At 47.3% G+C, this 12922-nt stretch overlaps 1 protein-coding gene across 2 annotated transcripts in view; it reads right to left on the reverse strand.

Annotated features, from left to right (window-relative positions):
* The window catches only part of RNF157 (ring finger protein 157), a 98493-nt gene that overhangs the window by 9119 nt on the left and 76452 nt on the right, over positions 1–12922 (reverse strand). For both annotated transcript variants that reach the window (XM_054457476.2, XM_054457477.2), the window contains exons 9-18: positions 11476–11547; positions 10767–10926; positions 10459–10571; positions 8247–8485; positions 7303–7411; positions 5134–5245; positions 4490–4662; positions 4180–4245; positions 3213–3261; positions 1278–1388 (exon numbers count right to left, since the gene is read on the reverse strand). In XM_054457476.2, the coding sequence (XP_054313451.1) occupies positions 1278–1388; positions 3213–3261; positions 4180–4245; positions 4490–4662; positions 5134–5245; positions 7303–7411; positions 8247–8485; positions 10459–10571; positions 10767–10926; positions 11476–11547 (1204 nt within the window). The remainder of the gene's footprint in view (positions 1–1277; positions 1389–3212; positions 3262–4179; positions 4246–4489; positions 4663–5133; positions 5246–7302; positions 7412–8246; positions 8486–10458; positions 10572–10766; positions 10927–11475; positions 11548–12922) is intronic.

Consider the following 12922-nt stretch of genomic DNA (forward strand, 5'->3'; position numbering starts at 1 on the left):
CCAGTCCAGGCCTAACGGGCAGGAGGCTGGCCCCGTGGTCAACGCTCCCTCCTCCACGCTCAGGCAGGAAGGGGGTCTTCCCTGGGCCTGTGCAGGAGAAGCAGGGGAACCAATACTGCCTCTTTTGGTCTCACTGAAGATGAAGAGGCCTGGGCAGTGTCTTTAGAACAAACTAAATAGAAAATGACTCAAGAAAGCCCTCTGAAGGGCTGGAGAAAGTATCTCTAGAGAATTCCAGCTTCCCCTGCCATAAGCTTGTGTGGGGCCAGAGCGTGCTTGGACTGTGTCTTGCACAGGCTGATGGAGAGTGGCAACCACAGAGGTCGTGTGGCTCCAACGCCTCCAGCCACGTCGCTGAGCGAGTAAAGCACTGGACCCGTGATGTGGCTGTTCTGAAGGTGAAGTGAGTCTTCGTTCAGGGCATGTTTAAGAGGATTCAAACACCACGATCTGAAGGACAATTTCTGTCGTGAAACCCGGAGGGGACATTTGACTGAGTCTGCTTGGGCAAGATGTGGATTTTAGAAAAACAGTTTTTGGAGCCTTTGAACGGGCACATTAACTAAAAAGGCACTCGGTGCTCAAAGTGTGATTAATGTGATCCTGTGTAAGGCATTACCTAGATTCGGTTTAGCATCATGAGGAGGAATAAGGGGCACACTGACAACCTGATCACCTGTGAAGTTACAGCTCCAGGGAGCATAGAGGAGCCCTAACTTGACCTCTCTGTTGGGATCCAAATCCGGTAGTATGTACAATGCAACTGGTAACCCAAAGCTCACTGGATCACAGAGCCATTCCCTAGCCTCTAAAATGCTGGCTTTCACATTCCTCTCTGATCCTAGCTGAAACACATTTCTTCTGAGGAGCTATAGCTTCACTTTTAAAGGGCACAGGCAATCCTTCCAAGACCTTCGTAGAGAGGTGGTGTCTGTCTGCTCAGACTTCCTGTTGATGAAAACAAGATTGGGCCACCTGACATGGTACCTGCAAGGCCGTGATGTGGGGTGGAGAGTGGTTAGGCCAAATCGTTAAGTTTCGTTTCTTTCTTCCTATCCTAATACTCTCACTCAGAGCAAGCCTGGCTCATTGCAAAAAGCTCGAGGCCTCTCCCAGGCCTTCTTACTTCCTTCAGCAGCTGGTCTCCAGCACTAGCACAGCCCAGGCCTTCCTGGCAGGAACTGCAGGGCAGGAGATGGGTGTACCAGGGTGAGAGCAGGGGTAAGAGCACAGGGATCGTCTCCCACCAAGTTCATGTTCAGCAGACTGCCACTCACCAGGTAAGCAGACCTCAGAGCACAGCTTATTGTCCAGTGCTTTCACGCTTGTGATGTCAAAGTCATTGTTATTGTCACACTCCATACCTAGAAATGCGCATGTCCTCTGGCCTGTAACGGAGTTAATGCAGTTAGAGAGGGGCTGGCTGTGTTTTTCTCTGCATTGCTGTCCTTAAAATAAAAATCTTAAGGATGGAGACAAAAAAAAAAAAAAAATCAAATCGTATGTTAAAAAAAGACAATAATTAAGTGGATAAAGAGTGGACAAGAAAGGAATCACGTTGTGTGGGCATGTCTGTGTTCTCGTACTATCCTGCTGTTTCCCTAGAGCCCTTTCCGTCTGCTGTTCCCTAACAAGTCAGATCACTGAGGAGGGCTGTGGGACACAGGCTCAACAGAGAACACTAGAGCGAGCAGAGCTGGGCAGAGGCCAGGCTGGTGAGGCTGCGACCAACCAGCAGAAGCTAGGGAGGGCCAGTGGGAAGGTCATCCTGCTCATGCCTGCATCTGCCTTGGGTGCGAGCTGGGTGTGTTTAGGACCACATGGCTCTGCAAAATAAGTACATGAAACAACAACTAAAGGTCTTAGGGTCCATAATTTTGCATATCAAATCACAATGACTACATTCACAAAATTATGATTTCCTTTCTTATGAGACCTGAGTTGTTATTTTCAGCGTGTTTTAAGTGGCTAACCAGAAATCTACAGACATGTAAGAAGGGAAGGGAAAAGTTTTAAAAGTTGTTTTTTATCAAGCTCCCCTCTTTTTTTCTTAGTGAAACAGAGAGAAGAAAACAAATCCATTCCACGGGCTAGGGAATGTCAGGTGAAACAACCTGGCCACACTGCACTTCTTAGAAGCAAATATTCTACGGGAGAAGCAATCACAAGGGGTAACTCTAGAGCCTCAAGCACTGAAGTCATCAGCTGAGCTGGTGACACTCCAAACCCCCTTGGGCTAGGGTGCAAGAGCTGACAGAGGCAGCCTTGGTGACCACCTTCTCCTTCAAGCTCCTTGGCCAGGCGGGAGCTGTCAGGTCCACATGCATACCTCCAACACTTCCCAAGCGATGGCCAGCGCTAAAGCAGAAGCAATAGGATGACATCTGCTGGCGCGTCTGCATCCAGGCCGGGCATACGTGTGCTCTGGAGGTGCCCCTGAGGGAGGTGCCTCAGAGCAGCAGGAGGAAGAGCCTGGCTCGTGGAACACATAGTGTTCCCTGCTTGGGGGAGACTTTCCTGCCCCCCTTCTTCCTCCTATGTCCTTGCTCTGTGGGCCATTCCTTCTCTTCTAGCCTTACTGGAAACAACATTCTTCCAACTGAAGATGTAACTGAGGCCTGAATTATGGTAAAGGAAGATTCTTACAACAGCCTTCAAAATACTTGCCTAAGCTGAGCTCCTGAAGAAACTTGGACCTGTTTCCTTGACCACGCCTTTAATATGCCTGCCGGCTCCTGAGAGTCTTCTTTTACAGTAATGTCGGCCATATTCCTAACTAAAGCAAGACCTGACCAGCTGCCAAATAGTCCTCCCCCTCCCCCAAGTGGAAGAAATGGCTACTGCTGTTCAACACTGAGAATGCCAGAACAGCTCTGTGGGGCTCCACCAAAAATCTGCAGCAGGGAGGCTGATGATGGGAGCTGCTTAGAGAGCTTCCGAATCTACTTCAGGTAAATATGGGCCTGTATGTATCTCCTGCAGCACCCGCACCTGACATCCATTGCTCTGAGGCCCAGAAAGAGCTGAGGAGGTCATAGACATCATCAATGCCCTGCTTGCTTTGATGTACCATTAAGAAGACGATCTTTCCTCTAACAGCCCCATACAACTGAGCAGTGCCACCAAGTCATACTGGTACCCTTTTCTTTACCCCTTAAAGAATACCCAGGAAAGAAAGATAACTAAAGGAAGTAAAGAACCAGATCTTTTACCATCTTCCTGCATGGGTGATCCATCCTCTTCCTCTATAACATCATTTCCCTAGGACAGAAGGAAGGCCCTGTGAGTCTATGAAGTGGCAAAATGAGTAAACTGATTGGCTGAAGACAGAACTAATCATCCTAATGGTATCTAACTCCAGGGCCTACGTTAATAGCATATATTTCCATCTGTGTTTAATATGCCTCAGAGGCTGAGGCAGATCTTGCTTGGTGAGGCACCATCTGCCTATAGGGATTAGATCCGAACCACATTACCCATATATGCTCAGAATGGTCTGTCAGGAACACCCTTGTTAATAGTTTAGCTGATACTGTTTCTCTAAGGTGGAAGTAAAAATTACTAAATGAAAGAGCAAATTGTGAGATCATAAGACTTTCAGAAATCCCTTAAGATCCCAAACCCCATCCTGATCCTCCATTCAGAGGAGCTGGCTCAAAAAGAGTTCTAGGGCTGTCACTGTGAGCCAGCGTTCCACAGCACACCACGGTCAGGGCACGTCTCACACTGAACTGTGGTCCTGTCTGCCTGCTAGACTGGGCTCCTAGATGGGTGCAGTGGGCTGGGTGTAGGCAGAAACCTCACCACACAGGTCTGTATAGGTCTGTATGTGCCCCAGCACTAGTAGAGCACCTGTGTCACAGTCCCCCATGTAAATACTAGCGGAATGAAGGACAATATATTCTCAAGGCCAGGGGCTGGCCAGAAAAGTTCCCTCTTGAACTCACTCCACGCCAGTGACCCTGCGAACCAGTGGCCCCACTCACTGGACAGTCCATAGGCCTGGGAGCAGCTGCTCTCATCTCTACCCACATTCCACTTCTCACTGATCTAGGCATGTCCCCTACGAAGGGCTTCGTCAGCACAGTCTCCTGGCCCTGGTTCTTATTGGCATCCCCAGCCAAGGCCAGCACTCCTCTGGCTGTGGGAAGGGGCACCACTCCGTGCTGTTGGGGTTACCTCTGCATCCTGCTCTCCAGCTGGGAGGCCAGCAAAGTTGCTGTCTGGAGACTCCGCTGGCAGCCCCTGCAGAAGAGCACAGTTTTTACAGGCTCTTCCATCAAGCTCTCGTGACAGCAAACCCAAACCTTCTTCAGAACAAAATTGGTGTCAAATAGGAGGGTCAGACCTAAGGGAATGCCTTGTTTTCTGCAGCACTCCTGGCATTTTGGGGGCTTTGCAGTCATGCATGGCAGACCTTTGGTTATGCTACTTTGGACATGTGTGCAAAGAACAGAGAAGCCAGGGCAGTTCCCGTCCCTTCCCTTACCTCTCCTTCTTCTGAGGGGGCCCTGCTGGCAGGCTGGGGGGAAGAGAGAGCCTCTCCCTCCTCTTCAGTGCCAGGGGCGATGTAGGAGCCAGACATGGAGGAGACGGTGTCAGTGCTGATCTGGGAGGATGCCATAGACATGACAGACTGGGCCAAGCTGCTGCTGGCAGGGCCTTTGGAGACAGGGGATGGGGAAAGGAGCCTGGAGGTCAGGCAGGGCTTCTGCAAGCTTTCTGGGGAGCAGAGCCCTCTCCCTGCATTCAGGCATTGAGGAGTGAAGTGGCCGTATCTTGCCCTCCCCTAAAAGTGGTTTTAGGTTTACGGTTTTCCAAAATTCTGCTCCTTTATATTTTAGAGCTCAGAACCCAGCCTTGGGGACAAGACATTTGCTTTTCTCTGTCATAATGCTAAAGGAAACCTTATTACAGCAGGACTGGGGCTGAGAGAATTGACACTGCCCTAGCTACAGGCAAGCCCGGTATCCCATGGTAGGAAAGCAAGTCCTCTTCCCTCTCAAGCCAGGGCCTACTTATCATGCAGCACAGGTACTAGCCACTTCCATGTCCCTTCCCAGAGGAAACGCCACGACACTGTGGGCTGGGTAAGAGGGAAGGACATGCAGCCACTCCCCGCTGCTTATGTACCTTCTGGGGAGGAAATAGTGGATGACAGAGGCGTCCCTGTGCAAGACGACTGGTCAATAGCTCCAGATGACGACAAGGTGAGATTCTCGCTTTCTGGAGTCACACCACATTCCTGGGGGTTGTGGGGGGACACAACAGGACATGGAGCAAGCGCCAGTCACCTGTGCTGGAGGAAGGGGTCAGGGCGGAGGTCTGGGTAGAGATGAGGAGGAAAGGCGACACTGGGAGGGACTGAGTGGCATGCAGAGGCCGCAGCTTCTCTCTTCCGTCCTCACTTCTCAGCCCAAGCCTGGAATGACTGCCTCCCAGGGGAGGCGCACACTTCAGTCAACACCTCCTGCCCAGGGCACAGCATCTGCTGCGGCCATACAAAGACTGCAGCTCGGGTGACACAGGTCACCCTGCAGCTGTGACATGGGGACACCCCAGGTTTCCCCAGGATTATGATCAGCTTTCCTTCTGTGGCAAAAGCATACAAAGCCAGCAGAGGCCTTCCTGCCTGCAGGGTATCTCCACACAGACCCCAGTTAACTCCTGCCCAGCTGCTTTCTGATACAAACACCACCTTGCTCTCCCAGCCTGCTGCTCCTCCCACGTCCCCAACTCCAATCCCAGCCCCCACCTGCCAGGCATCTGGGTGCACAGCCTCACCCATCCAAGACGGATGCAAAGTTCTATGAACTGTGTTTCCATAATCCCTTCCCTTTCCTCCAGGCACTCCTCTTTTGTCTTAGTTCACGCAGTCCTTCTTTTTTTTCTTTTTTTGAGATGGAGTCTCGCTCTGTCGCCCAGCCCAGGCTGGAGTACAGTGAGGCGATCTCAGCTCACTGCAACCCCCGCCTCCTGGGTTCAAGCGATTCTCCTGTCTCAGCCTCCCGAGTAGCTGCATGCCACCACACCCGGCTAATTTTTTCTATTTTTAACAGAGATGGGGTTTCACCGTGTTAGCTAGGATGGTCTCCATCTCCTGACCTCGTGATCCGCCCGCCTCGGCCTCTCAAAGTGCTGGGATTACAGGCGCGAGCCACTGCGCCTGGCCTGTCACACAGTCCTTCTTGCCTGGGCTACTGAAACCCTTTCCTGGCTGAGTCTGTCTCCTGTCTAGTCCAGGCTGCACGCTGTGGTCGGATGGGCCTTTGGGGAGTGAAGCACTCACTGTGCCCCTGGCTTGCTCCGAGCCCTGACTTCCTGCTCTGTGCCTTTGCATGCATTGTCCTCTCCGCATGGATGTTTCTCTCACCTTTTTCTCCATGTCTAAAAAACGTCAAGGTTTAGCTAAAATGCTCCTCCTCCATGACACATTTTCTGATTTCCTCCACTTACAATGATCTTTCCATCTCTCACACAGCAATTGATTGTCTCTGTTTTGGGCACACTTCTTTTTTATAAAATTTACTTAGTCATTTAACAAATACTTACTGAGCAACAACAATGTGCCAGGCACATGCTATTCCCATGTATATGTCCTGTCCCAGCCAGACCTGAGCACCTACGGGCAGGGACCACTTTATTTACCTTCCTATGTCCCGCTACCTAGCTCAGTGCCCTACAGAGAGAAGCTGCATAAACCTTTGTTAAGTGAGGTCTCTGTGGGACGCACAGAGTAGAAAATTCCAGCCTTCTCTTCCATTCTTCCACATGGGCCTCCCGGCACCCCCCACTTACCCCCAGGACTTTCTCCTTGCTGTTCCCAGGCCTAGGGCCCTCTTTCCTCGTATATCTCTGCATAGCTAGCTCTACCACTTCCCTTGGTCTCGGCTCCTGGACCGCTTTTTAAGAATGGCAGCCCCCACTTCCAGCCGTGACACTCCCTTCCCACATGTCACACATGCTGATCCACAGCACCATCTGGCACACGTGTATTTTTTTACTTATTGCCTTTTGTGCCCCCCACCCCCACCCCAGCTAGCAAGAATATACATGCTACAAGGGCAGGGACTTTTGTAGTGTCCCAGCTACTATCCTCAGCATATAGTAGTGCCTGGCAAATAATACAGGCTGCATACACTGTTGAATGCATGAATCCAGTGAAACCTTTGCCACTGCCTCAGAGGGTGTTGACAAGGTGTTTGATGAGTGAATGAGAGCAGAGGGACCTGACGAGGCATGCGGGTAGGAGGGAAGTCCCTGGAGTACAACACCCAAGAAGAGGAGAGGAATGTCAATTACCTCTCCGAGATGCTGAGCCGACGGTCTCTGAGAGAGCTGTGTCTCTGACTCACTGCAGGAACGCTCATCTTCCTCTTCATGCAGCACGGAAGAGTTTTGGGAAATGGATCTGTAGGAGTCCAGTGGAAAAGCAGCTATATCCCAATGTCCATTTAAAGAACAGTACTTACTGCAAGAGGAGCTGAGTGGAAAACCCAAATCTTTTTTGTTTATTTTTTGAGACAGCATCTCATTATGTTTCCGAGGCTGGGCTCGGACTCCTGGGCTTCAGCGATCCTCTCACTGACGCTTTAACAGAGGAGGAGTACAGCCTCCTGAGTAGCTGAGTAGGTCTGGACTAACTTGCCTGGCTCGAAACCCAAATCTTAAGTAGGACTAGGAAGATAGAAAAGAACCAGGGAGGGATGGACACCTCTTTTGGGTGTCAGAAGCACTAAGTTTTACTTTTAGCTCCTTTGACGACTTGCTATCTAAACCTGGGAAAAACCACTGCCATTTACAGGGTATCAATATTTTCATCTGTAAAATACCCTCCCCTTTACTCTGCCACAGAAACCTTGTCATGATTTGTGCCTAGCTGGATTTAGATGTTTAAGAGATATGGATCACAAGGTTCCTTCAGTCTTCAGACTAAGCAATGCTCCCAGGGGCCTAGAAGGCCCTATCCACAGTGTTCAACGTCCTCTTCCCTATATCCCATCCCCTATCCTTGAAAAAAAAAAATAATAATACATAAGAGATTTGTCTCATCAGAGTTTTCCTAAGTACCTACATACCATCTTATTTTCATCTCTTAATGGATGGGATAACCTTCCTGCAAGCAGCTCTGGGAAGAGCCCAGAGGGTTACTCTGCCCTAAGTCCCCAGGATGTGGGCCAGCACCAAGGAGGGTTGAAGCATCTCAAGTATTCCGGGGGCAACAGTGTGGAGCACTGGCTACTCACTTGGAGAGACTCTTTTTGAGTTTGAGTCCCTGGCTGCTGCAGTCAGACAGGCGGTCAAGAGGCGAGATCGTCCTGACGGGCGGCAGGTGGCCATCACTGCCATACGACGGGAGCATTCCTGAGAGGTGGCCATCTCCAAGCACGTGAAGTGGAGGAACTGCTGGGGACGGGGTGAGGGGCCCGTTGAGGGCCTCCAGAAGAGATACTACTTCATATCCTGGTGGAATATTCTCTGAGGACTAGGGGAATCAGAGACAGGTTGAAAAATTAATTAGGTCCTTTTTGTTTTATGATGTGATCATCCTACTTACTCTACACTGAAAAAAATGTTTTATATCTGTTCTTGGGGGGGGGGTCTGGTAAGAACAACTGTTCTAGAGGCAGAGATAAAATATCAAAGAACCACATATTGTAGATCCTGCTTATTGGTAAGCTTTTCCTTAATAATCTCTATTTTTTTTCTGATTATAATGGAAATTTGGAAAATACATAAAAGTAAAAGTAAGGAAAAAAAATCACCAGTAATCAAATCGCCCAAAGTTACTTTTGTTAGCATTCTGGTGTCTCTTCTTCCCATTTTTTTCTGTGTACTATCTACACAGTTTTGATCAATCTGTAAATAACAATTTTATATTCTGCTTATTTTATTATACTTTCCTCTTTTAAAAAAATAGAGATGGGATCTCACTATGTTGCCCAGGCTGGTCTTGAGCTCCTGGTCTCAACTGATCCTCCTGCCTTGGCCTCCCAAAGTGCTAGGATTACAGATGTGAGCCACCATGCCTGGCCAGAACATAAATATTTTCCTTTGTTTCTGAAGCCTCTTCATATATGTCCCCTTCTCATAGATCCCCTAAGTTTTCTAACTATTCTCCTAGTGCTGGGAATCTAGTTGTGTCTAACACATCCTATTGTAAACAAGTTTTGATGAACATCCTTGAATGCCTTTTTTTTTCTAATTATCTTCTTGTTATTAAATTATTAGCTCTTAGATGATGAGGTATAAATGTTTTTAAGGCTCTTAATATATACTGCTGTTTTCTGCCAGTGCCTTTTCTAGTTACACTCCTGTAAGTAATACAGAAGATGTATTCTGACTGCTTCCCCAAAAGCAGGGAGAATCGCTAAAAAGAAAAGTTTTTAAAATTTGAAAGTTGGAAAACAGTATTCTCATATTTGCATATCATTGACTTTTAATGTGGCTGAACTTTTAAAAAAATTCTATGTTGAGTATGTTTTGTTTATGCCCTTTGCCCTTTTATCTACTGTTTTATTCAATATGAGCTATGGCAAAGACACTAGCTTTTCCTCTGATACATACATTGTAAATAATGTATTTACAATGTATTTGTATTTTTTTTTAAAAAACCACTATTTGTTGTCTAACTTTTAATTTTAGTTACCTTTTAGACCTCTGAAGTGCTAAACTTTTTAGTTGGTAAAATGTATGGTTCTTGCTTTCAAGCTTAGAGAATCCTTTCCAATCCAAAGTCAACTAAATAATCATCTATAATTTATTCTAGGTTTTGAATGTTTTGCTTGGTTTGCTATAATGTTTGTTTGGTTTGATGCTTTTAATATAGTTAACTAGTTACTCCAGCTGGAATTTATTTGGTAAGGAGTAAAGTACTAAACTAATTTTTCCTCCTGAAATAGCTAACTAATTATCCCAATACCGTTCACTAAATAATCTCTCCCAGCAGTGCGTTAATCTAAAGAAAGACAGTACCTGCTGCTCTTTAACTGCAAAGCTTTGAGGTTTCACCCTAATATCAGCACTTACACTAGGAAACTGAAGTCAGTTACTTTATCTCAGGCACTGAGGCCACAAAACAGGATAAAGAAAAACAGTTACTTTCTTCGAGGATTCAAATAAAGATAATAATTGTATTTAAATCCAAAATAATCATCTCATTGTTTCTGCCTGGGGGAGTTCTCGCTGGAGTGCAACTGCAAGCAGATGGCTCTAGGAATGGTAAACATTAACTGGACACCAAGTTCCCAAGAAGGAAGAGGGAGGTTTTCATGACCAGTATTCAATTTTCCACAGTAATAAGTTGGTTTTAAAGCATGCTCTCAGCCGGCTTGCTAAATACTGCAGCATGCCCTGGTCTAATTCCTTGCTGCAATGCCACGTAGAGAAGCATGAAAAGTTTAAAAAAACCAATGAGGCATTTGCTTAAGAGGGGCCGTGGTTCCGAGCCCAACTTACTGAATGCTCTTCAGAGTCAGATGTCTGGGATGAGATGATGGGGTTAAAGCTGGTTGGGGACAAGGGGCCCAATTTTTTCCTCATGGCTCGGATCTGAAGCAGTGCCCGGAAGGCTGTGAAGAAGAAAACAGGCAATCAGGACATCCTGATGCAGGATTAAGGATGAACAAGAGCCCAGACAGAAACCATGATCCCTCCCAGAGCGCATCCGTTTGTCAGATCCAGCAGCAGCACATGCTTCAGTGTTTTGTAAATGTCCTCTTGTCCTCTCTCCCACCCACCAGTCCCCCTGCCGCTCTGGGGCTTACGCAGTCGGCAGATGGGACAGTTGTTGGCCTGGTAGCGCAGCGTGTCTGCACAGGTGTTACAGAGGCAGAGGTGGCGACAGGGCAGAATCAAGGTGTCCCGGACATCCGAGAGACACACCACACACTCGGCACTGTTATCACTCACTTCGTCTTCAGCCACCTGGCGGAGGAGAAAGAAATGTAGCCAATGGCACAAAGCCCTTCCTGTCCCATACTTTACTGACAAGGCAGCGTGGCTGAAGAGCTAAGATAAGTAATAATTATGAACAAAATCTGCATTGACATTGGACTTTGTCGTTTACCCAGTGCTTCCACACACTTAGCTTCACTGCTTCTGGGAAGTGTTTATCTAAAATTGAGAGGAGGAGACTAACCACTCGAGCTCCTTCTATAAGGCTCAGAGCTGGGCCTCTCAAGTCTCAGCTGAAGGGACCTAGGGGACCACATAGATAAAGGAAAAGGAGCAAAGAAAGGACCCTGGTGGAAACTGAGTTGGACAGAGCTCTGTGGCAGAACAAAGCCAAATCAGCCTACTTTTCTCATTTCCAAAGTGGTAAAAGCATAATGATCTGAAATGAGGAACAAGAAAATATCCTTCTAAGACCTAACTGATTTCAGAGTTTGGCACGCTAAATTTCTGGACGCTGGCTTATGATTTCTCACTTGGCCTCCTGGAAAGAGTACATTCAGAATTTTGGATAAAAATTACCTTAGAATCTTGTGTGTTGTACTTGTTTTCAATTCCATAGATCTCCTGAAGGAGGTAGCTGACCCCGTCTACCTGAACAGCAAACAGAAAGGTTCAAGGACAGGCTGTCTCTACTGAGAGACAAGAGTGGGAACTCCCTCCCGTCTTACCTCTTTTGGTAACCAAGGACTACCGATTCATAACGAGAAAAAAAATCAAAGGCCTAGATAAGTAAAGGATGCTTTTATTTACTTATGTTTTCTCTTTGAGAGAAGAAAGAAAATCAAATATTTAATTCACCCATCATTATATACAACAGGGAACATAAAATTTCACAAACACAATAATAATACTTGCACTGCAGCTTACTATTATGGACAATTAAGAAGGCATAGACTAGAAAAAGGATGGAAGGGTATGCATTAAAATCTAGGCATTTGCTACGTAATCCAATTTGAGTTCAGACATTATAAAAATAAAGGAATGGAAAAGAGAAAGAAAAAGAAGAAATTGGCAAGGAAAATGATGGGAAGGGAAAATATGGATGCAAAGGGCGATAGCAAGACCTTGAGGGAGAGGCTAATGGTGTGTACCCCACACCATGAAGCCACCCCATCCCCAATATGCAGCAAAATTACACCTCTTGGCCCTGCTTCTTTTTTTTTTTTTTTTTTGAGATAGGGTCTTGCTCTGTCATCCAGGCTGGAGTGCAGTGGCACCATCTTGGCTCACTGCAACCTCCGCCTCCTGGGTTCAAGCGATTCTCCTGTCTCAGCCTCCTGAGTAGCTGGGATTACAGGGCATGCATCACCATGCCTCGCTAATTTTTGTGGTAGAGACGGGGTTTCACCACGTTGACCAGGCTGGTCTCAAACTCCTGACCTCAAGTGACCCACCTGCCTCAGCCTCCCAAAGTGCTAGGATAACAGGGATGACCCATCAAGCCCGGCCAGCCCTGTTTCTTAAAACCCCAACTACCAAGGCCCAATCCCACTCCCATTAACCTGGGCCATGTCAGTGCCTAAGTTGGCCCTGCCCCATTTACTGTTAGGAGCATGCTCTTCTGCGTCACCTCTGTTTCTTAGCCATCTGTACCCCTAAGACATAGCCTTTCTCTGATTTTATATCCCACTCTCCAGTTTGACAGTCTGTTGCTAATGCCAATCTAACAAGAGGAAAATGGACAAACCATTTTCCTCTAGCTACACGAGCCTTTCCATCCCATCCAAGCCTCCTGGAGAACCAGGCCTTCCCCCATGAGGCAACTCACCAAGGCCTGGCCTGCCCAGGTAGTGCCCTGGGCTCAGGATCTGTTTCCTTCTCTGCTGCTCTTAAAACTTGTTTTCATGCAGTGATTATATTGGAAAACTAATTTATACTAGGATATTCTTATTATTGACCTCATTAAAAGAGAGGTGAGTAATTAACCTAAAAGAATGAACAGTGTAGAATTTCAAGTATCTATCAT

The sequence above is a fragment of the Pongo pygmaeus genome, chromosome 19, assembly GCF_028885625.2.
Source record: "Pongo pygmaeus isolate AG05252 chromosome 19, NHGRI_mPonPyg2-v2.0_pri, whole genome shotgun sequence".
Taxonomy (NCBI): Eukaryota; Metazoa; Chordata; class Mammalia; order Primates; family Hominidae; genus Pongo; species Pongo pygmaeus.